We start from the raw sequence: 23,349 nt of genomic DNA, 5'->3' as shown, positions 1-23,349 counted from the left end.
TCACTTTCACCATGTGGTGTAAACGTAAATGTTGCAGTAATGAGATAAGAAAAATAAGTCCTGCTGAACCTGCTTTCACACATAAATGATTGTGTGGTATAATTATCTTGGCCTTCTAAGTTTCTCCCTGTATCTTTGCACATTTTAATAGGTTTACTTTCAATGTCAACATTGATTTATTACAAAAAGCAAGGAATTAAACAGTCAAAAAGGAAAACTCAATTATTTAGCAGCAAAGCTGTGTTCTTCCAAACATGAATTATTCTATTTGAACAGAAAATGTACCAGTGAGATTAAAAACAGACATCAGCTTACAAGATAACTATCCAAGGAAGTCAATAAATAACTAAAAACAAAATTCTAAAAATTTAACTGAAGTTGTACTTACGGGTCATTGGACTTTGGAATTAATGTACCCAGTTCCTTTATACGATCGTTAATGTTGAACCTCCTCCTCCTTTCAACTTGGAGAATAAAAAGTAAAGAAACTTAGTCCAAGAGAAAAAAACTAGCTGTTCAGGAATAATAAAAATGGCTGCCCTGATGCATAACAATGGAGCAGCAATGCAATGCCCTACAGCAATAGCAAGACACAGGTTTGATCCTTACACTGCATTGTTCCTGATCTCAGTCAGGTTGCCTCAAAAATATGCCCAATAGGTCCCCTTGAAGAACCTCACCACAAGGGAGAAAAATGAAAGGCTACATATCCTCAAATTTCTTTCTTGAAGTTTCTTAAAAAATTAGATATACAACATTTATGGCTATTTCGCAATGTTACTAGTAAAATGGAAATAGTTGAAAACATACTCAAATTATGATTGTCCTTCTTCTGCCTTTCCTTGGCAAGTGCTCTGGCTTCAGCTTCTGAAAATAAAAACTTCAAGTTTAGATTGGAACTGATAGCCAGTGCAGGGACAACCACTGCCTTTTGTTCTAAATCATAGCAATGTTCAATTCGCACTGGCAAAAGTGTTTCAAATAATTCTGGACTGCACAATATATTTTTTTTAAGGTTAAAAAACAGTACCACTGGGTTAAAATGTTATCAGCAGTGTCTCCTAATCACACACAAACAATAATGGCTGTTGAAGTGCTGAATGATTGAAATAAATTCTGTGTATTAGAACTTGCCTGGTAATAGAGCATTATGCATTTTCATAGAGGGACTTTTAAAATGGAGTTCCATGCCTGCAACCATTGATTCTGTGAATTATATAAAAAACAATTTATACTACAAATAACATTTTGCTATTTAAATAATATAGGGCTATTTTAGCAATCTTTACTGATTAAGAATGAGATGGGACACTGGTAACATGCTCAGACAGTACTACTACCAATTCCCTAACATGGTTGACTTATTACCTTGTAATCGTTGAAATGACTTTTCTACAAATAAATTGTAGTGTAATGCCAATTTCCACAATCTCAAAGTCTTCTAATTTAAGGTAATTTTTAGCATAATAATAAATTGTACAACTATTCTAACCCATTGCTATGTGAAAATGTTACACATAAAGGAGCTAAGGAAACATTACTGTTTGTTGAAATTGTTACAGTTCCCTGGACCATTCCTTCTTTTACGAAGTGAGAATAATCTTAAAAGGTACATTTTGGAACAGAAAGGCGACTAAATTGGACAGCCCCTGAAACAGGCGCTGGAATCACGATGCATGATTAACCCACACCCATTGACTGCAATGCATGTAGCACATCAGGTTAGTTCCACCTGCTCATTTCAATGATCTCAGCATCCAGCCAGCGTTAACTGTGTTGTTTATAGGCTGAATGCATCAACAGGGAGGCCAATATTGTGAGTGGCTAGCATTACTGAAAGCTAGCCTGCACACTTAAAGGGGCAGTGAATTGAATTGTGATTAGAGCAGGTTCTGGGAGTCATGGATGAACAGAGTCTGACCTGGGAAAGAGTGAGTAATGGTAAAACGGGGAGAGGCTGGGCTCGAGGCGTTCTGACAGTGCACTGGGGTTTGATGGAGGAGATGGAAAGGAGGAGTGATGTCCTGTATCTGCAGGGCAGGATGGGGTTTGGGGGGGTGGGGGTCATCCAGATAAACTTTCCGAAGTATGGAGCCATGAAGTAGCCATGGAGATCAATGCTAGTCAAGCCTCAAGGGCTTGGATGCAATGCTGCAAGAAGTTTAATGACCTGGTCAGCAAATGCATCTTCAAATGACATACCCTATCTGCTCAAGTCATGATAGTCCCACCAATTGCTTGTTAATCAAGAATCATGCTTAATATTCATATGCTTCATCTCACCCTCACTCACTTAGTACTGCTGCAACATTCACACCACATCACACAGATTGGACACATTACTAAATATTCAAGCACAGCAGCCACTTCAGATAAATGACTGGATGCAGCAGGACATAATCAAATGGGCCTGAATGTCCTCACCCCCAAAGAGGAGATGGTGCTAGACATTCTTGGGATGCCAACTGCTGAGGTGTGGCCAACAGCTGGGCTGAAATCTTCAAAGATGATGGCATCCTCAAACCTATTCCTTCTTGTCACATTCCACTTACCCCTCATCTCACACTCTCGCTGACTTACAGCCTGCAGCTGTTGTATAAGCATGCACCTCTTACTTCTCTCCAATTCTTGCACCACAGCCTTACCCTTGTGCCTTTTCCCTTTCAGATACTCAAGAGGTCCAAACTGTCCAGGTCAGGAAAGCCAAGAAGGGAGCGATTATGAAGACATAGCATCCTCACTTGATTTCCCACTCTCAGCACCAGCTCAGACACTGACACTGCATGTATCTTAAGGGAAAGATTAAAGATGGGATCTACATATGGTGAGACATTAGGCACGAGGGAGCTACAGGCAGGACAGAAGGAAAGAAGAGTGCAGATGCCAGCTCGCCGGAGAAAGAAACTGCACACAGGACCTATTGCAGAAGATTGCAGTGAGGACTTCGTAGTATAGCAATTATGTTACCGGACTAATGGTCCAGAGGCCTTGATAATGACCCAGAGACATGAGCTCGAATTGCCTGCTATACAGCTGTAGTAATCTGATGTGTAATATACCTTTAAGGCAAATGTTGTAATATAAGATCACTTGATCTTGATACCCAATAGCAGAGTAGCGCGGGCTACCTCAGTAGTCAGTAGTCTTAAGTTAGGGTCTGAAGAGAGAGTTTGGAGTTGCAAGCACATGAATGTAGCTGCTGAGTCTCTTTTGTAAATAAAAAAAATATGGTTCTTCCAGAACGGTCTAAGATCTTCTCTGTCTTGGTACCAACTTGGTCACCCTGAAACAAGTTGCAACCTAGATTCTTTAGCCCCAACAAACCAGGGCACTGGATCTAACAAACTGGCAATGAGAGTAAAAAGCAAGAAAAGATACGAAAGGATGAGGTAAAAAGTAAGAAAGAATGAAGGAAATCAGAAGAACCAAAATCAGGTCATGCCTCGCACGGTAATTGTAAGTAAAGAAAGATTTCCTTCCTGATCATGAAGCAATCCCCTCAAGGCATGCCGCAATTTGGAAGACTTGAGCCTTTTGATCCAACCTCAGACGACTGGTCTCATTATGTTGAACACCTCATGTTCTTCTTCCAGGTGAATGACATCGTCGAGGAGAAGAAGAAGTGCGTGATCCTCTTATCCACGTGTGGGAGTAAGACATGGATTAATTCAAAAATTGTTTGCACCCAGTGCCCCAGATTCGAAAAATTTTGATAACTTAGAGAACCTCGTAAAGAATCATTACCAGCCCAGGCTGTCAGAGACGATGCAACGGTTCAAATTTAACTCAAGGAATAGAGCTGCAGGGGAGACAGTTGCTTGTTATGTGAGGATGTCTGAAACAATTAACAGAATATTATGAGTATATCTATCAATGATATGCCGAGAGATCTTTTCGTGTGCGGTATAAATGAAGATGCGATTCAGAAGAGATTACTGTCTGAAACAAATTTAGATTTTCAGGAGGCATTGGAAATCGCTCTGGCAATGGAAGGTGCAACACGAGACTCGAAAGCCATACAGGGAGCACAAAATGGTGCTGTCCTCCACATCAGGCGGGCAGCCTCAGCCAAAAAGAGCACAAAAGTACAAAAACTTTACTCAGAAGCGGGAAGCAGCCACCAGTATCAGACAAATTAAAAGTGATAACTTAGCAGCAAAAACATGGCATAATGGTAACAGAGGTGGAAGCAGATAACCTTGTAATGAATCACAGTTTAAAAAGATTGAATGTTTTTTCTGTTGAAATGGACACCTCATGAGACATTGTAAAGATAGAAGCAGGCGGACTTTCAGACAAAAGCAAAAACCCAATGACATTAAGTGTTGAAAAGCCTGAAATAATAGATTCAGATATTTATTCATTATATAATTTAAAATTATGAAGAACAGAACCTATGTAACCATGAGAGTGAATGAGAGGCCTATCAGAATGGAGGTGGATACTGGAACAGCCACAACAGTGATAGATGAGCATATTTTTAAATACCTGAATCATGGGGAACATAAACTAAATTTGGAGGAAACTGATGCCAAATTGAAAACTTACATGGGAGAAGACATACAAGTCAAGGGCATATGTAAAGTCACAGTACACTACGGAGGTCAGATAGTGAAATTAGCCCGGATGGTAGCAGCAGGTGAGGGATCTAGTCTCCTTGGACAAAACTGACTGAAAGAAATCAAATTGGAATGGACTAAAATCTTCCAACTGAGAACTAATGGGGTATGAGCTACTAGAAAAATATGCCTCAGTTTTCAAGGATGAACTTGGAAAGATTCAGGGGCTACAAGCAAAAATTCATGTCGACCCAGAGCCAACACCAAAATTCATGAAGGCAAGACCAATACCTTATGCAATGCGGGATAAGGTAGAAGCAGGACTGGACATATTAGAAAAACTGGGAGTGATACAACCAGTGCAGTTTTCAGAATGGGCAGCACCAATTGTACCTGTTCTCAAACCTGACCAAAGCATTCGAATTTGTGGGGACTAGAAATTAACAGTCAATTAAGTGGCTAAGTTGGACAGACACCCCATACCAAAAATTGAAGACTTGTACACTAAACTGACAGGTGGAACTGCCTACACGAAGCTTGATATGAGCCATGCATATCAACAATTGGAATTAGAGAAGGCCTCACAGAAGTTTGACACCATTAATACAGACAGAGGGTTGTACCAATGCACCCATTTACCCTTTGGCGTATCTTCAGGTTGCGCCATATTCCAAAGAGCCATGGAAAGTTTACTACAGGGACTGCCCCAAGTTGTATTTTATCTGGATGATGTTCTTGAGACTGGACTCACTGAAAAGGAACATTTGATGAACTTGGAAGAAGTTTTGAAACGTTTTTTGCAAGCTGGAGTGCAGTTGAAAAAAGAAAAGTGCACATTCCAAGTGAAAGAGGTAACTTACCTAGGTCACAAGATAGACTCACAAGGCCTACATCCAGTTGAAGAAAGAGTGAAAGTCATTAGAGAAGCACCAGCGTCAAAGAATACAACGGAACTGAAATCATTCTGCAGGATGATCAATTACTATGGATGCTTCTTGCCTAATCTGCCAACAGAACTGGCACCACTGTATTAATTGTTCAAGAAAAACCAGCGCTGGTCTTGGCAAACACCAGAGGAAGAAGCTTTCACAAAAGTGAAACAGTTGTTACAATCATCTATACTTCCGGTACATTTTGACCCAAAAAGTTGGTAATAACGTGTGATGTATTGCCCTATGGAGTGGGAGCAGTGCTTTCCCGTTGAACGGATGATGGATCAGAACAACCTATAGGATATGTATCGAGAACACTCATTACAGCAGAAAAAGGGTACTCTTAAATAGAAAAAAAAAGCCTGTCAATCATTTTCGGTGTTAAAACGTTTCACCAATATGAACATGGTCGTCATTTTACTATCATATCGGACCACAAGCCATTATTGGGATTGTTCAACAAAGACAAAGCTATACTGCCTATAGCCTCAACAAGAGTACAAAGATGGCATTGATTTTGGCAGCGTATGAGTATACTTTCATTCATAGACCCAGAAGTCAAATTGCAAAGGCAGATGCACTCTGTTGTTTGCCCCGAAAGTAAAGGATGAGGATGATCCAATTCCTTAAGAGTTCATTTTATTATTAAACTTCCTGGACTCCTCACTGATATACACTGGACAGATGAAAGATTGGACAAATTGAGACACAGTCTTATCCAAGTGCGAGATCAAGTTCTTCATGGTTGGTCACAAGAACAAGAATCTGATGAAATGAGACTGTATTTCTGGAGAAGGTACAAAATAACCAACCAGGAAGGTATCTTATTGTGGGGAGCAAGAGTGATTGTTCCTCCAAAAAGACTAAAGCCATTGTTACCTGAACTTCACAGTGCACATCCTGGAATTTCCAGAATGAAGGCAATAGCACGCAGCTATCAATGCTGGCCTGGGATGGGTGGAGAAATAGAAAACTTAGTGAGAAGTTGTATGCAGTGTCAGCAAGTACAAAAATTACCTGCAACAGTTCCGTTACACCCCTGGGGGTGGCCAGGAAGGCCATGAGTGCGAGTACACATTGACTATGCAGGACCTCTCATGGGAACAATGTTTATACTTATCGTTGATGCATATTCAAAATGGATGGACATATATGAAGTGAGGTTGCCAACATTTTCTGCTACAATAGACAAGCTATGACAAAGTTTCACAATCAACAGACTACCTGAAGTGGTCATATTAGACAATGGAACAGTATTTACAAGTGCTGAATTTCACTAATTTATCAGCCTCACCAGTATTACTCATGTGAAAACTTCACCTTTCCCACCGTTCTTCAAATGGACTGGCCGAGGAAGCAGTTCATATGTTCAAATCTGGTATGAAGAAATTGTCTGGAAATTCCATAGCGACCAAATTAGCACGTTTTATTTTCCATTATAGAACCACTCCTCATACGACAACAGGTGTCACACCTGAAGAATGAAGCGCTGTCTCCAATCGAGATTAAACCTAATTATGCCGAACTTGGGGGGGGGGTGGGGTGGGGGGGGGTTGCGGGGTGGTGAGGGAAGGTGGAAAGGAGTCAGGGAAGTCTGAAAATTGGACATGACTGTCACAGGCGTGATAGGACATTTACCGTAGGAGAGAAAATATTTGTGAAGAATTTTAGAGAAGGACCAACATAGTTGTTTGGTGAAATAAGTGCAGTGATGGGACTTCTTTCCTACCAGGTGAAAGTGGAAGAGCGAGTCATATAGAGACATGTGGATCATATAAGAACAGGAGAAACACAATACGCAGAAATGATTCCACCAGGTTCGTGACTGAATCAACAGTTCTGTTGAAAGAACTCAACTGAGTACAGATGTGTCTGAAGGGCTGACTGTGCCTGAAAGAGTCGACGAAACAGATTTGCAGATACCTACTGAAGAGCCAGATGCTCAGGCGACTATAGTGAGGGCAGATCTGGATAAAACAACAGAAGCTGTAAAGCTGAGGCATTCTACACGCATAAGGAAACCCCCAGAAAGACTGACTTTATAAATTATTTATGTTTGTGAATAATTTGATACTTAGAGAAAAATGGCAAAATGTATTTCCGAGTAAAGGGGGAGGGATATAGTAATCTGATGTGTAACATGGCTTTAAGACAAACATTGCAATGAGAGATCACATGCACTTGTTACTCAATAGCAGAGTAGCACGGGATACCTCAGTAAGTCAATAGTTTTAAGTTAGAGTCTGAAGAGTAAAGACAGAGTTTTGAGTTGTAAGCACGCAAGTGTAGCTGCTGAGTTCCTTTTGTAAATAAACAGAACGTGTTTCTTCTAAGAATAATCTACAGATCACTGGATCCAACAATAGCTGATGGCAAAGGCTGGCCTCTCATGATCGTGAGGTTATGCAGCATGCAGCAGACCACCATGAATCTTGACACCCACTCTGTTGAGTACTGCAGGGTTTCTCCAGGATGGTCCAGGAAACAGAAGTATTATTTTTATTCACCAATGATCTGCTCCATCATATTTCATTTGGCAGCGTGACTTCTTGTATGCATGTTGCACATGTGTGCAGGTAGCATACCAGAATCATCAGTCCTTGACACCAATTAGCCATTCTTTGGTTTGCCATGGTAACTCAGAGGCAGCTGGCACAGCTATCTACTGCAGGAATGAAAGCATCATGACCTCTGCCAGGATATCAGGCATTGATAGCATGATTCACTGCCTATGATCACATATCATCTGGATGGTGAAAGAATGGAATTAATTTCGAATCTGGTATAGGGTAGAGATGACAATGACAAAGTGATGTGTGTGTGTTCAATGGCACTCTGCACCATGGAGAAGCCTGTGATCTTGGCAAAGCTGTGTGCTCACTCTCTCTGCTTGTCTCTGGCAAAAGAGAACAAAACATAGTTAGCTCTCTTTGAACACAGAGCCTCACTGATTTCCCTTACACAAACGTAGGTGGCAAACTTGAGTTGTTGCAAATATCACCTCCTCTAGCCTGGAAGGAGCCAGACCCATAAAGGTTCATGGCCAAGGTCACCTTCACAGCCACTAACAATGCAGTCCTTTTTTTCTTCCATGGTTCCAACCGTAGCTGCAGCAGATGGCAGGTTTCAGTGAGGACATCGTTACTGAAGCACAGACATCTCATACATTGTTCCTCTCTGAGATTCAAGAAGGAGAATTATTCTCTGACCACCCTTGATAAATTCCCTTCTGAGAGTTCTTCCCACCCTCATCCACCTCACTTTTCCAGCAGCTTGTCCTGCTCTGTTCATTTACCAAGTGATGCTGTATTCCAAAGCAATTGGTTACGAGGGCATCCATAATTCGTCCAGAAGCCTTCAAGTCAGCAAAAAATCCTTTAATACCACCACACCACTCTCCGTGGACTTATGCGCCTTGAAATTACTATAAAAATACCAAACCATTGTAGAATCCTAGCAAAAGCCAAATGAAATCCAGAAGCAACCAATCTCCGAGTAGTTGATGATCCCTTTAAATAGTGCTGGGAGGATGTCCTTCCTGCTGCTGAACATGAGTTCAGCTGTGCATAGTTAAGAGAGGATGCTAGCTGTAGTGCTGAGCTCCAAAATGACACCACTAGCATCAAATTAGCATTGATATCATGATCTCCCTGTTCTGCATACTTTTAGCAGATGTGTCACTGCACTTGAGTTAATACGTATACCAATATGGCATCCAATGCAGATCATCCCACAAGCATGCCACAAATGCCATTTGAGGCTCTCAGGGTTTGCATAACATCTAAAATACTGTGACTGTCAAACCCAATTTCTCACTCAAAGTCTTGAAAACTTCTGATAGACTCTGCTGTATACTGCAAATTACTTTAATGTGACATCAATAAGTACATCAGTGATTTAATTTTGAAGAGTATATGAACATTTTTCAAGTAGTGTCAAATGGAATTGATAGATTTCATTACTTATCTGGCAGGGGAGAGACCTTCATCGCGTTTCTGCCAGGGAAAGAGCAACGGCTATAACCAGTCAAACCCCTTACCATGGGGTACCTAACACCATCCGAGTCATGGTGAAGGGCAGCGAGCAAGGAACAGGAATGGATAGGACCTTCTTCACCAAGAGGATCCTATTCAAGCTGTGTGGTTTCGAGGCTGCGGAGATCTACTGCCTACAGGATTTCCCCAGCGCTGGTTTCTTTGATGTGACCTTCAAGCACATGGCAGCTTGTGTCAAACTCCTGAAGGTGCTTGAGGAAAAGAAAGACCAGCCAGAAATGAAGATCCTGACAGCGGAACCACTCTTTGTTCTACCGTTGCATCGTGAACGGGTTGCGACGGTACATCAGTACAACCCCTACGTCCCTGTCGCTGACGTGCTCACCTTCCTTAACAGGTACTTCGATAAGGTTGGGAGCTGCACTGAAGTTAAAGATAATTTGGGGATCTGGACATGTAAACGCCAGGTTAAGGTAACGCTCAAGACCGACGGTAAGGGAGCAGTTTTCCACCCCCCTTCCAGATTCGCTATCGGGGGAAGCCGTGGGCACCTTGTCTATGCTGGGCAACCCAAACTTTGTCGCTCATGCGGCAAGTCTGGTCATGTGGCGGCCAACTGCAGTGCTGTCCTCTGCAAGAACTGCCAAAAGGAAGGGCACCAGACAAAAGATTGTAAACAGGCTAAGTGCTGCAACCTGTGTGGCGAGGCAAGTCACCTCTACAAGACCTGCCCTAAACGTTGCCGTACTTATGCACAGGCAGCTAAAGCCAACGAGGGGGAAGCAGAAGAAATGCCTCGTGTCACTCCAACCACCAAGGCCCCCAGGGAGAACAACGGGACAAAGGAGGACACAGAGAGAGAGACAAGGTGGAGGAAAAGATTGGGGCAACAGACAGCCAATCAACAGCACTGCCCCCTGAACCTCCCACTCCTCAGGAGAGCAAATCAACGGAGGAGGAGGAGGCAGCAGTGGGAAAGCAGCAGGGGGAGTGGCAGCTGGTGAAGAGAGCAAAAAGGAAGAAGGGGCAAAAAAGAAACCAAGCCTCTTCCCAGACAAGAGTCAAGAGGCGTCTCCTATCCGACACAGATAACAAGAGCAGCAGCTCTTCGGACGAAGAAGTGCCAGGGCAGCGCCAACAGAAGAAGCGGCAAAACGCTAGGGAGTTGGAGGACGAGACACCCAAGCTCCAGAACATTGGAGAAAATGAGGAGACCAGCGCACCCCAACTTTGCCCACAACCTGAAGAGGCCAGTGCACCACAACCCCAAGAATCTGGGAACAGGGAGGCGCTCAGCACACCCCAGCTCCGGGAAGCCGGGAGCAGCAAAGTCCCAGAGGGGGAGAGGATTGGAGAAGCTTCTCCAACAGAGGACATTTCAAACCCCACTCTCTGCACGGACGCCCAGATGCCACCCGAGCAGAACATCTCCAATGGGGAGGTTCAGGAAGCTTTCCTCAGCCCATCCCAAGTGAAGCAATTTGAGCACACCACGGGCATGAAGGAACTCTCAGAGACAACAGGTTTGGTAAGCGACTAACTGCTTTAAAATGGGTGTAAAGATTGTATCCATAAATGTGCGTAGCATTAAATCTACTACGCGATGTGTTGCGACCTTAGACTACCTTGCCAAGGTCTAAGCTGACCTGTTGTTTCTGCAGGAGTGTGCGATACCGCACCTCAGCTCCTACAGGCAATGGTCATGATGGTGGTCCCATGGGCCATCGAGCTGGTCGGGAGGAAACGACTCTCGTTCCTCCAGCCTGGGTATTCTGCTGCGGGGAGGCAGCTTCACCGTCTCCCAGGTTAAGGAGGTGGTGGGCGGGCGCCTCCTCGTAGCAGACGTAATGTACAAAAATGCTCCACTCCGGTTAATTAACGTCTACGCCCCGTCACAAGGGGCTGAGCGGCTGGGGTTTTTCAGCAGCTCCCACTGCTGCTGGCAACCTCCAGGCCGGTCATTCTGGGCGGTGACTTCAACTGCATCATCGATGCGGCTGGACGATCCGGCAGGGCCGACAGCAGATTGGACGCTACATCCAGATCCCTGATGGAAACAGTAAAGGATGCCAAGCTGCACGACGTCTTCAGCAACCCTGCAAATGGAGCGCAACGTAGATACACCTGGTCGCGGCCAGATGGGTCCGTCTGTTCCAGGATAGACTTCCTGTTTGTGTCCCGTGCATTCACAGTCAGATCCACCGACGTCAAGCCGGTGTTCTTCACTGACCACTGCCTCCTACTGGCTGACTGTCACTTAGAGAAGGACCAGAGGGTTGGCAGGGGGGTATGGAAGCTAAACATGCAACTGCTGACCCCAGAGAACATTGAGGAGCTCAAGAGGGATTACAAAGGTTGGAGAACCATGAAACCCCACTTTGAGTCCCTGACACACTGGTGGGAAGCGATCAAGGGAAACATCAAGAGGTTTATCGTCCTCAAAGGCACCCAGAAAGCTAGAAAGGAACAGAGGGAAATGTCCCAACTCCAGGAAAACATGCAGAACCTGCTCTGGCTGCGGTCGATGGGGGTCGATATCAAGGAGGAACTCCAAGAGGTGAAGAGCCAGCAAGCCTCGCTCTTTGCCTCGGAGGCCTCCAAGATCATCTTCCATTCCAGAGTCCGCTCTGTAGAGCAGGATGAGACGTGCTCACGTTTCTTCTTCCAAAAGGTACACACAGAGAGCTCTGTGATCAGCAGCCTGAAGGAAGAAGACGGCTCAGTTAAGTCATTGCAATCTGACATTTTGAGGATTAGCAAATCCTTCTATGCCGGATTATATGACGTAAAGCCCACAGACAGCACAGCCTCCCAGTCTGTCCTGTCCTCTATCACGGAGGTCTTAGATGACAGTACATGGGAGAGTCTGGACAAAGCGCTAACTCCTGACGAACTGACTGAGGCCCTTGAGTCCTTCGAGAAGAGTAAAACTCCTGGAAGCGATGGCTTGCCGGCGGAGTTGTATTTGGCTCTGTGGGACTGGATCGGCCCAGACCTGCTAGAAGTGTACGAGAGTATGCTCCTGGCTGGCAGTATGTCAGAATCCATGAGGAAAGGCATTATCACCCTCATCTACAAGCACAAGGGGGAAAGGGAGGAAATTAGAAATTGGCGACCCATTTCACTGTTGAATGTGGACTATAAAATTCTGTCCAAGGTCATCGCCAATCGGGTCAAATCCGCCCTGGAATTGGTGATCCACCCTGACCAGACCTGCACTGTGCCGGGCAGGAAGATCTCTAGGGTATCCACACCCTATGTACAGGACAGGGGTGTGGATACCTGCCTCATCAGCCTGGATCAGGAGAAGGCCTTTGACAGAATATCGCACACCTACATGGTGGATGTGCTCTCCAAAATGGGGTTTGGGGAGGGAATTCGCAATTGGATCCAACTGCTCTACACTAACATCAGTAGTGCAGTCTCAATCAATGGGTGGGAATCAGATAGCTTTCCTATTAAATCTGGAGTCAAGCAGGGCTGCCCTCTCTCGCCTGTTCTTTTCGTGTGTTGCATAGAACCCTTTGCTGAGTCCATCAGGAAGGATCCGGGCATAAGAGGAGTGACGATCCCAGGTAGTGGAGGCACTCAGATCAAAGTCTCCCTGTACATGGACGATGTCGCCGTCTTCTGCTCGGATCCCCTGTCGGTGCACAGACTTATCCACATCTGTGACCGTTTCGAACTGGCCTCGGGAGCCAAGGTAAATCGTGGGAAGAGTGAGGCCATGTTCCTTGGGAACTGGGCTGACCGATCCTTTGTCCCCTTCACTGTCAGGGCTGATGGCCTGAAGGTGCTGGGGATATGGTTCGGAGGGACCAGGGCACGCGTTAGAAACTGGAAGGAGCGAGTGTCTATGGTGAAAAGGAAACTGGGCATGTGGGAGCGACGGTCCCTCTCCATCGCGGGTAAGAACCTGGTCATCAGGTGTGAGGCACTCTCGCTGTTGTTGTACGTGGCGCAGGTCTGGCCCATTCCACACTCCTGTGTGGTGGCGATCACCCGAGCCATCTTCCGCTTTATCTGGAGGTCGAAAATGGATCGTGTCCGCAGGGATGTACAAGACTCTAGATAAAGGGGGAAAAAACATGCCCAACATTGCCCTCATACTGATGGCCACCTTTGTGTGCGGCTGCATCAAGCGGTGCGTAGACCCTCAGTACACAAACACCAAGTGTCACTACATGCTGAGGTTCTACCTGTCCCCGGTGTTGCGAAGGATGGGTCTGGCCACGATGCCGTGGAACGCTCCAAGTAGTTGGACCGTGCCGTACCACCTGTCACTCGTGGGAAAATTTATGCAGAGAAACCTCTTCGACCACAAGTCCGTCAGGCAGTGGTCGCCACGTAACGTCTTAGAGGCCCTGAGGGAAAAGGAGAGGGTGGATCCTGTGGGATGGTTCCCTGAGCAGACTGACAAAGTCATTTGGCAGAATGCCTCATCACCAGAACTTTCCAACAAACACCAAGATGTAGCTTGGCTGGTGGTGAGAAAGGCTCTCCCTGTAAGATCCTTCCTACACACCAGGAGTCTCACCCCCTCTGCACGTTGCCCTCGAGGTGGTTGTGGTGGGGAAGAGACCGTTGTTCACCTCCTTGTAGATTGTGTCTTTGCAAAGAAGGTCTGGAGAGAAATGCAGTGGTTGCTGTCGAGGTTCATCCCGAGCAGTTCTGTGACAGAGGACTCTGTGCTCTACGGGCTGTTCCCAGGGACACACACCGAGACAAACATCAACTGCAGTTGGAGGATCATCAACTCGGTGAAAGACGCTCTTTGGTCTGCTCGAAACTTGTTGGTTTTCCACAGCAAAGAGTTGTCCCCGACCGAGTGTTGCAGACTGGCACTTTCCAAGGTCCAGGACCACGTGCTGAGGGACACAGTTAAGCTTGGGGCAGCCGCCGCAAAGGCGCAATGGGGAAGGGTCGCTGTCTAAGACCTTTCCGCCACAGTGCACTGGGGGGCTGGGAACTGTAAAGAGCCCCTCAGGCTGTACAGATTAAAATGTATGTCTGGCAATGATTGAAATATTGTTTTTTCTGATACACCTTGTGTTTCATGTTGTATAAGTTGAACCTGTTTGTATTTTTGTAATGGTGATTTGAAATGGTTCGAAATGTTTTTGAAGATTTATGAATAAAGTATATTATTGCAAAAAAAAAAATTTCATTACAGGATCAAAGGATTCACATAAATTTTGCATTACATTGTAGAGATACCGCATTTTTTTTGGTATTCTTATTGAACATCTGCTTACACATCCTTGTCTCTGTATAAAGAAAAATAATTTGTCTTTATGTAGTGATTTTTACATCCTCAGATATCCTGTCACGACGATATGTCATGGGCATCGTAAAATATTAATTGTTACTTTCGGCGGCTGATGCAGTGCCTTGGATTGTTTTCATAAACAAAGACAGTGTTTTAAAATAGCTGCAGAAGTCACCTGACCTAAAATTGGCCAAGTTTCTAGCAGCCTCTGAAAACGGATTACCAGGGGACATGTCTAGGGAGTCCCCTGATGGACTTCATGCCTGTCATTGTCGGAACTAAAGATAAGAATAGGCCACTAGACTTCCTAACCCTAGAAACTGTTAGGAACAAAGAAGGACTAACAAAACTCATTATGCAAGGAGAATGCTAAGGACGCCCTGTTTCGATGGCATCTTGATAGCTTTGACAATGGGAGATTGAAACTCCTTTGTTAATATGGATTGCCCTCCAAAGTGTGCTAATATCCAGCTGTCGCATGATCAGAACTTATGATTATGAGCTTTTCTGTTGGTTACAGAAAGAAGAGTCTGCAGAATGCACCATTAACAGCAAGATGACGATTGCAGAATTATCTCTCTCTTCCTGCTATTCTCAAGTTCGGGACCCTATCTCTGTTACATTTTGGAATACAATGCAGAGATAGAAGATTTTAATCAAAAGGAACTTCAAGTGCCATAGTATCCACTTGGGAAAAGACAGATTACAGTTTATAAGAGACTGTCTCCAGAAAGCCAACCAGCTTACTTCAGTTGCAGCACCCTTGGAATTTCAAGACCACCAAAGGAATATCAGAAGGTACATTTCTTTTCTCTCTTACTGACTTTAACTGTCATCAATTCCATCTCCTCCACCCTAAAACTTGTTCTGTTGTGTGTGTGTGTGTGTGTGTGTGTGTGTGTGTGTGTGTGGTGGGATGCAGGGCACGTTTTTACCTTTCAATAAGTCTTAGAATTTTACCAGAGTGAGTGTTTAAACAACAAAACTAACTCCTTACTGTTGACTCAAGAGATCTGGCTGGCTTATTTCTTCACATGGTTTTACATACCATTAAGTACCTATTGAATTGAAAAATCACAATTTTCTAAAAATTCAAACATTGTTAGAACTAACTGCAGGAATGGAAAAGAGAGACAAATTTATTCACCTCTTTGGACTTGGTTTAACAATCCCAAAACACTTCATGTCCAATTAAAGGTTTGAAATTTGTAAGAAAATGCCCAGAATCTCATGGAATGTTCAATGTGTAATTTTAACCTTATGGTATGCTCTTTTGCACCGTATCTTCCTGTTGTGATTTTATTCCAAAATTTCCTGGATCATAAACTTGGATATACTGCAGCTATCCTAATTGTGATTCAAGGGTCCCAGAGATGGTCCATTGAATCTTCATCAGTTAATTAATTAAGCAGATCAATATTGGCTTACCCAAGTCACAGAATTATGAATTTCAAATCCTTTCACAATTCTGAACTTGATCAACTTCAGAACTCATTCAGCTGCTGTGTGCAATTCCTAGGGATATTCTATTTTTCTTTAGAAGACCAGTGAGCTGCATTATAATCACAACAGGTGCCTGCAGCTCTCTAGAGTTATTTAGAGGAGGCCTGGACACCAATTTCAATTTTGAGGGTATGACCTCTGCTTCACTCTGAGTGCGCCAACCATCTCTGGCTCAAAATCTAACCTAAACAAATTTCTAATCCGCTTTCCCTGTCATCAAAGGCTTGTGCAGGAACTTTAGTTCATTATACTGTGCACACAATGTACACATAATGACAAAGAATAAATGTTTTTATGAGTTTTAGTTAAGAATGAGAAATATATAAAAAAAAACAGAAACTATTCTACTTTAATCTAGTAATACTGCTACTGGGCCAAGGCTGACACTTGATGAATTTAACAATAATAATTCTTGATATAAAGAGTAAAGCTTCCAACAATGGAATAATGGTTCCTCCAATCATCTATGTGCTATGGCATCAGATAAATGCTTAACTGTGTTGGTGAATTTTGGCTTGTGTAAGTTTTTTAAGATTGCTGAATTCATTGATTTTAAAAAGAGCCATGCACCTCACTTCAACAACACTTAATTTCTTATCAGTACTTACCTTTACCTTAACTTTGAATTTTTACACACTTAATATTATTTGTATCTGAGTCAAATTAGATAAACATTGCTCAAGGAGCAAATATAAGTGGAAAGTTTCCTCCGTTAATTGTGACTGCATGTGTGAAGCAAATACATACATATATAATATATAGATGTATTCAGTATGTAATTTGAGTTAAAACAAGATTTACATTTGTATAGTGCCTTTCACAATCACCAGATGCCCCAAACCACTTTACAGACAATTAGGTACCTCTGAAGTGTAGTCACTGTTGTAATGTAGGAAATGCAGCAGCCAATTTAAAGAAATTAGCATAGAAAGGGAGGAGGTTCTAAGTGGTCTGGCAGGCTTAAATATAGATAAATCTCCAGGCCTGGATGAAATGTTTCCCAATTTTCAATTGTTGCCAGTGCCCATGCTATCTCCTCCTTTGCCACAGGAGAGGTGCCAGAGGACTGGAGGACAGCCAATATGGTACCACTATTCAAGAAGGAAGGAAGGGCTAAACCAGGGAACTACAGGCCAGTCAGTCTAACCTCAGTGGTGGGGACACTATTGGAAGCAATTCTGAGGGATAGAATTAATCTACACTTGGAGAGGCAGGGATTAATCAAGGACAGTCAGCATATTTTTGTTAAGGGGAGGTTATGTCTGACCAATTTGATTAAATTTTTCGAAGAGGTGACCAGGTATGTAGATGGGGACAATGCATTTGATGTAGTCTACTTGGACTTCAGCAAGGTGTTTGATAAAGTCCCGCATGGGAGACTGATAACGAAGGTAAGAGCCCATGGGATCCAGGGCAATTTGGCAAATTGGATCCAGAATTGGCTGAGTGGCAGGAAGCAGAGGGTGATGGTCGAGGGGTGTTTTTGTGACTGGATGCTTGTGCCCAGTGGAGTTCCACAGTGATCGGTGTTGGGTCCCTTGCTGTTTGTGGTGTATATAAACGATTTAGACTTGAATGTAGGAGGGTTGATCAGTAAGTTCATGGATGACACGAAAATTGATGGGAGTGGTAAATAGTGAGGAGGATAGCCTTAGATTCCCGGAGGATATAGATGGGTTGGTCAGATGGTCTGATCAGTGGCAAATGGAATTTAATCCAGATACGTGTAAGGTAGGGCAAACAAGGCATGGGAATACACGATAAACAGTAGGACCCTGGGAAGTACCGAGGATCAGGGAGACTTTGGTGTGCATGTCCACTGGTCCCTTAAAGTAGCGGGACAGGTAGAAAAGGTGGTTAAGAAGGCATATAGGATGCTTGCCTTTATTGGCCAAGGCATAGAATAGAAGAGCAGGGAGGTTATGCTGGAACTGTATAAAATGCTGGTTAGGCCACAGCTAGAGTATTGCGTGCAGTTCTGGAATCCACATTTTAGGAAGGATGTGATTGCACTACAGAAAGTGCAGAGGAGATTTACCAGGATGTTGCCTAGGCTGGAGAGTTTTAGTTATGAGGAGAGATTGGATAGACTGGGGTCATTTTCCCTGAAGCAGAGGAGGTTGAGTGGGTACATGATGGAGTTGTATAAAATTATGAGGGGCATAGATAGGGTAGACAAAAAGGAACTTTTCCCCTTGGTGGAGGGATCAATTACCTGGGGGCATAGATTTAAGGTAAGGGGCATGAGGTTTAGAAGGGATGTGAGGAAGAATTATTTCACTCAGAAGGTGGTGGGAATCTGGAACTCACTGCCTGAAAAGGTGGTAGAGGCAGAAAGCCTCATAACATTTAAGAAGTATTTGGATGTGCACTTATAATGCCATGGCAGACAAGGCTATGGGCCAAGTGCTGGAAAATGGGAATTAGGATAGTTAGGTACTTGTTTGACTGGCGCAAACTCGATGGGCCGAAGGGTCTTTTTCTGTTCTGTAGACCTCTGTGGCCAGGATATTTAGGTCGATGAGCGGGGGGCGGGGCTGCTCGCTGTCATGTAAAATGATGCGGAATGACGTTGGGTTGAACTCCTGTTGTCACCCTAAGTCATTTCAATTTTCAGGTCAGCGGGGACACAGCTGAATCAGCTGTATGCCCACAGACCTGTCAACAGCCTATTGAGGCCATTTAAAAAGTGATTAATGGATCTGCCCATCCAACCTTAAGGTTGGCGGACAGGCTGGGAGCCCTGGTGGGCTTCAGAAAAAGCATGAAACCTCATCCATGGGCGGGATGAAGTTTCATGAGGGGTTGTAAAAATTTAATAAAAGTTTCATTAAAAGTGATGGACATGTCCCGACTCATATGACCACCAGTCCCTTAAAGTAGCGGGACAGGTAGATAAGGTGGTTAAGAAGGCATATGAGGGGACATGTCAAGGAAATTTTATTTTTGCCCCTTCACCATTTTTAAATTTGGTGCCGATCTCCCTGAGGCAGCACCTAGCCTCAGGGATATGAGTGCCCTCTTTCGTGCGAAAGAACACACTCTTGGCTGAGGGATTCCCCCCAACCCGCCCGCACAGGGAGCGCATGACAAGAAATCTCTATGCACAATACGACCTTGAATTCCTGACTTGCTGCAATTTGTGATCTGTGTATCAAAGCGAACAAATAATCCTACTGGCCACCTCAATTCAGAACCTATCCCCTTACTAATAAAAACAGATCTTTCTCCCACATCTTTTATTTGAGCTAAAATGAAACAGCAAATGTAGAAAAAGTTGCTAATTGGCAATATTTAATATTCATCATGTTCTTGTGATGTTGGTAACATCTGTTCCTGGCCTGCATTCAGCTGTCTTCAGCGTATGACTTAACCAAACACAATCAGGGCAGATTTTAATGCTGCCCACCTGGTGAAAACTGGGGAGGTGGGCTGTTAAAATGGCCACTGTGACCAACCCTAACCAATCCCACTGCCTTTTGAGCAGATGAGAGGAACACTTCCCTTTACAGATCAGGCTCTGATGACATCAGTGAGCCTGGCTTAAGTTTAACCCTTGCATTCAACAAAAACTGACCAACGCTTGATGGGTTAAAAAGTAAAAAGTTTGTGTTGTATATTGGTTGCTTATGAGTGAAAACTACGTTTTGATATATACGTTTGATATTCTCAGTAGACAAAAATTCAAAATGAATAAAACAAATGTTTTATGCAGAGTGAATTTTTGTCAACAAACACTAATTTTGGAAGATAATGGCAATAAAAAATGGTCAGAAATTAATTCAATGAATATAATCTTAGAGTTAGGTGTTATTAATAGAAAAATTGCAAATTGGATAGAAATGTGTAAATTAGTTCATTATCTGAAAGCTGCAGAATGTGGTTTACTGACAAAGTAAATTGCACAATGATAGTTCTTTTGTCAGTAATTATAGCAACACAAAATCTGTAACTCCAGCAGCCAGGGTGGCTACTCTTTAATTGGTTTCAGTGACAGTTCAGAACAAAAACAGATTTCTTAAGCGGTTTTTGTTTTTTCTGGAGCCAATCTGAAGGTCCTGTGAACTGAGCTTTTTATTGTGGAATTACTCGCATCCCATTGCAAAATGCTACTGAAATATTAATGATGGCTAATCTTCAGGTTTATGCCAAAAGCATGTTCAGTGGAGCCATCAGAAGTGTCAGGTGGGTTCAGTATTGTGGGCATTCCACTTCTCCCCTGCAATTATGCAGGATGTAGGATGGTGTATTGTCAAAGGATGTGTCTGTCCAGCTAAATGTGTGGAAATCCCCACCATGAGTCAAAGCTGAAGAGGATTGACTCAAAACTGCTGTGCAGGTTCTTAAGACAAGGCATGTATTTGGGAAACAGCCTTCAGATCTTCTTCAATTCTGTCAGGAGGCTAAATTTTTGAAAATGCAGAAAAGGGAATCCATCCTAAACTACTAATAAGATGACTGGCACAATGTTTAGTGAGCAGTGCTGCACTTTGGATTTTAGATCAGTGACAAATAAACACTGACCAAGTTTGCTTTGTTCACACGTAATATAATTGCACTTGTCCATTTACAAAAGTGATAATATTGTACCAACCATTCAAGCTGATTTATGGATGTCAAAATTTCTTTCAAAAGCATATTCAGCAACAATAACATGCATTTACAAGCGCCTTTAATGGAGTTAAACATCCCAAGGCTCTTCACAGGGGCATTATCAAACACAATTGGTCATAGGTATTAGGACAGATGACCAAATGTTTGATCAAAGTGGTAGATTTTAAGGAGCGAGCACCTTAAGGACGTGGGAAAGAGGTTTAAGAAGGGAATTTCAGAGCCTAGAGCCTAAGTAACTGAAGGCATGACCGCCAATGGTGGTGCCAATTAATATTGGGGATGCGTACAAGGCCAGAATTGGAGGATCGCAGAGATCTTGGAGGGTTGTAGGACTAGCGGAGATTACAGAAATAGAGAGCTGCAAGGCCGCAAAGGAACTTGAAAAGAAGGATAAAAATTTTAAAATTGAGGCACTGCCACACTGGGATCCAATGTAGGTCAGCGAGCACAGAGGTGTTGGATATACAGGACTCGGAATAAGTTAGGACACAGGCAGCAGAGTTTTGAATGGAGGGTGGAAGACCGAAGGATGGCTAGGAGAGCATTGGAATGAGAGGTAACAAAAGCATGGATCTGAATATTCATCTGATGTTCAATTATTGAGTAATCTAATAGATTGAGAAATGGCATAATCTCCATAATTTGAAATTTATATCTCTAACCGCCACAAAACCCTGATGCAAATCATTTGATAAACATCGCACACAATGCTTTTTAAGCCAAGTAAAGGATAGGAAAAGCATTTTTAAGCCCATTATATTTTTAGAGTTTTTTTTAATCCCTACATGGTTTAAAAACAAAAGGACGTCGTCTCACTAAAAAAAAAATCTTTTAATATATATTTTTATAGAGAAAACCAGTACATATTTGGTCTTCTGGATAATGCTCAAGAGTACACTTGGAGACATTGGAGTAATATTGAAAATGCTGCATGAGTTCAGCAGTATTAATTGGCTTTCAGCTATTCTACAGCATAGAAATGTGTAACCCATTCACTTTTACTTTAACAACATTTAAAATAATGCTTTAAATTCTGCGTCCAACCTGTCCACTGCCCTATTTCTGTAAAATTATACCACAAGTGAATATTACCTGGAGGGCAGTTTGTTGAACTCAGAAACAGGTTTGCATCAGTAAAACCATTCCTGATATTTTAATAGTTTTTCGTTCATGTTGTTCTTGCTCATTTATGGCAATTAGTTTTGTTGCTGGTTCAACTTTATTTGCATAAATACTCTGATTGCATTTAATTCCCGTTGTCACATGCACTTAAAAAGAAAATCAATGTGTTGAATTGGGCTTCATTGTACCTGTGAGTTCCCTTTTAATGTTCGGCAGGTTCGCTGGACAGGAGTTGCTGATGGTAATGGCAGGAGCTGCCATTCCTGGATTGTTGTAGACATCCAACATGTTACCAGGCACCGGTAACTGAAATATTAAAGAATGATATGAGCTAGGAATCCTTCAGTCAACTTCAATGAGAATCAATGGAGAAACAAATAGATGTATCTGAGTCTGAGTCCCACTTTAGATAACTGACCTGCTGTAATTTGTTTTATGATGTATCTTACATTTCTATCTTTGTGCTTCTGACACTATAGCAATGCCAAATTCTATTTAATTGTGAGTTTCAACAATGTTTTAAACAATCACAAATCTATTTTACGACTACTACTAATCTACAAGTCTAACTGACAAGAGGAAAAACCTATGGGTTAAGTACTTCAGGTTAAATCTGAATGATATAAGCAAATCCAGAAAGGTTATTAAAAAATAAATTTAATTCAGAGCAATTTTCAGTGAATGAAAGTAATGAATAAACAAAATATTGAAAAAAATACAACTCCAGTTTTCTTAGCTGTTGGCTGAGATGGCTTGTACTTACTTTTAGTTTTGACTAGGTAGCCTATGGATGCAAGAAAATGAATAATGGTGGCTATGTTGTTAATATTTGCTCCTTTGAGTAACTATGTGACAGAAAGGAAAACCTCAATGGGAGTTGGTGATTAAAACCACAGACCATACTATGCAAGGTGAGCGGAGCTATAAGAAAGTAATGGCTTGGGCACCAGCAGCCTAAGTGTCTCAGGCTGTTCTGCCCTTCCCACATCACAGCAGGTTTGTCAGCACATATTGCTTCATGCTTTTTCAGTAGATCTTCAAGTAATAAAGTGAATTGTAGGGTCAGGCCACCTACTTTGGTTGACACTTGTGCCCTCCTCAGAGTTAATCTACCTCACACTATAAAAGGGTTGCTTTTAACAGACAGGGAAACCTTGAAGGTGGCTTTCTTAAGTGGACATTAGTGTAATAATGAGGTGGGTTTTCCAAGCATAAACATAATATATGCAGCTTTGTTAATTACAAGTCTTAGTTATTTCAAATAATTGCTTAATAACTATATTGAGAAACGTTGCACAGCACGCAAAAAACAAACTTGTATTTGCATAGTGCCTTCAACCTGCTTGAGAACATTT

General features: G+C 42.9%; 1 protein-coding gene across 1 annotated transcript in view; it reads right to left on the bottom strand.

Annotated features, from left to right (window-relative positions):
• LOC121280154 (microphthalmia-associated transcription factor-like) overlaps positions 1–23,349 on the bottom strand; it is a 317,345-nt gene that overhangs the window by 11,850 nt on the left and 282,146 nt on the right. Inside the window, exons 6-8 of the mRNA XM_041191849.1 lie at positions 22,183–22,300; positions 811–867; positions 389–464 (exon numbers count right to left, since the gene is read on the bottom strand). Of these exons, the coding sequence (XP_041047783.1) occupies positions 389–464; positions 811–867; positions 22,183–22,300 (251 nt within the window). The remainder of the gene's footprint in view (positions 1–388; positions 465–810; positions 868–22,182; positions 22,301–23,349) is intronic.

The sequence above is a fragment of the Carcharodon carcharias genome, chromosome 7 (assembly GCF_017639515.1).
Source record: "Carcharodon carcharias isolate sCarCar2 chromosome 7, sCarCar2.pri, whole genome shotgun sequence".
NCBI classification, from domain to species: domain Eukaryota; kingdom Metazoa; phylum Chordata; class Chondrichthyes; order Lamniformes; family Lamnidae; genus Carcharodon; species Carcharodon carcharias.
This window is presented reverse-complemented; position numbering and strand designations above follow the sequence as displayed.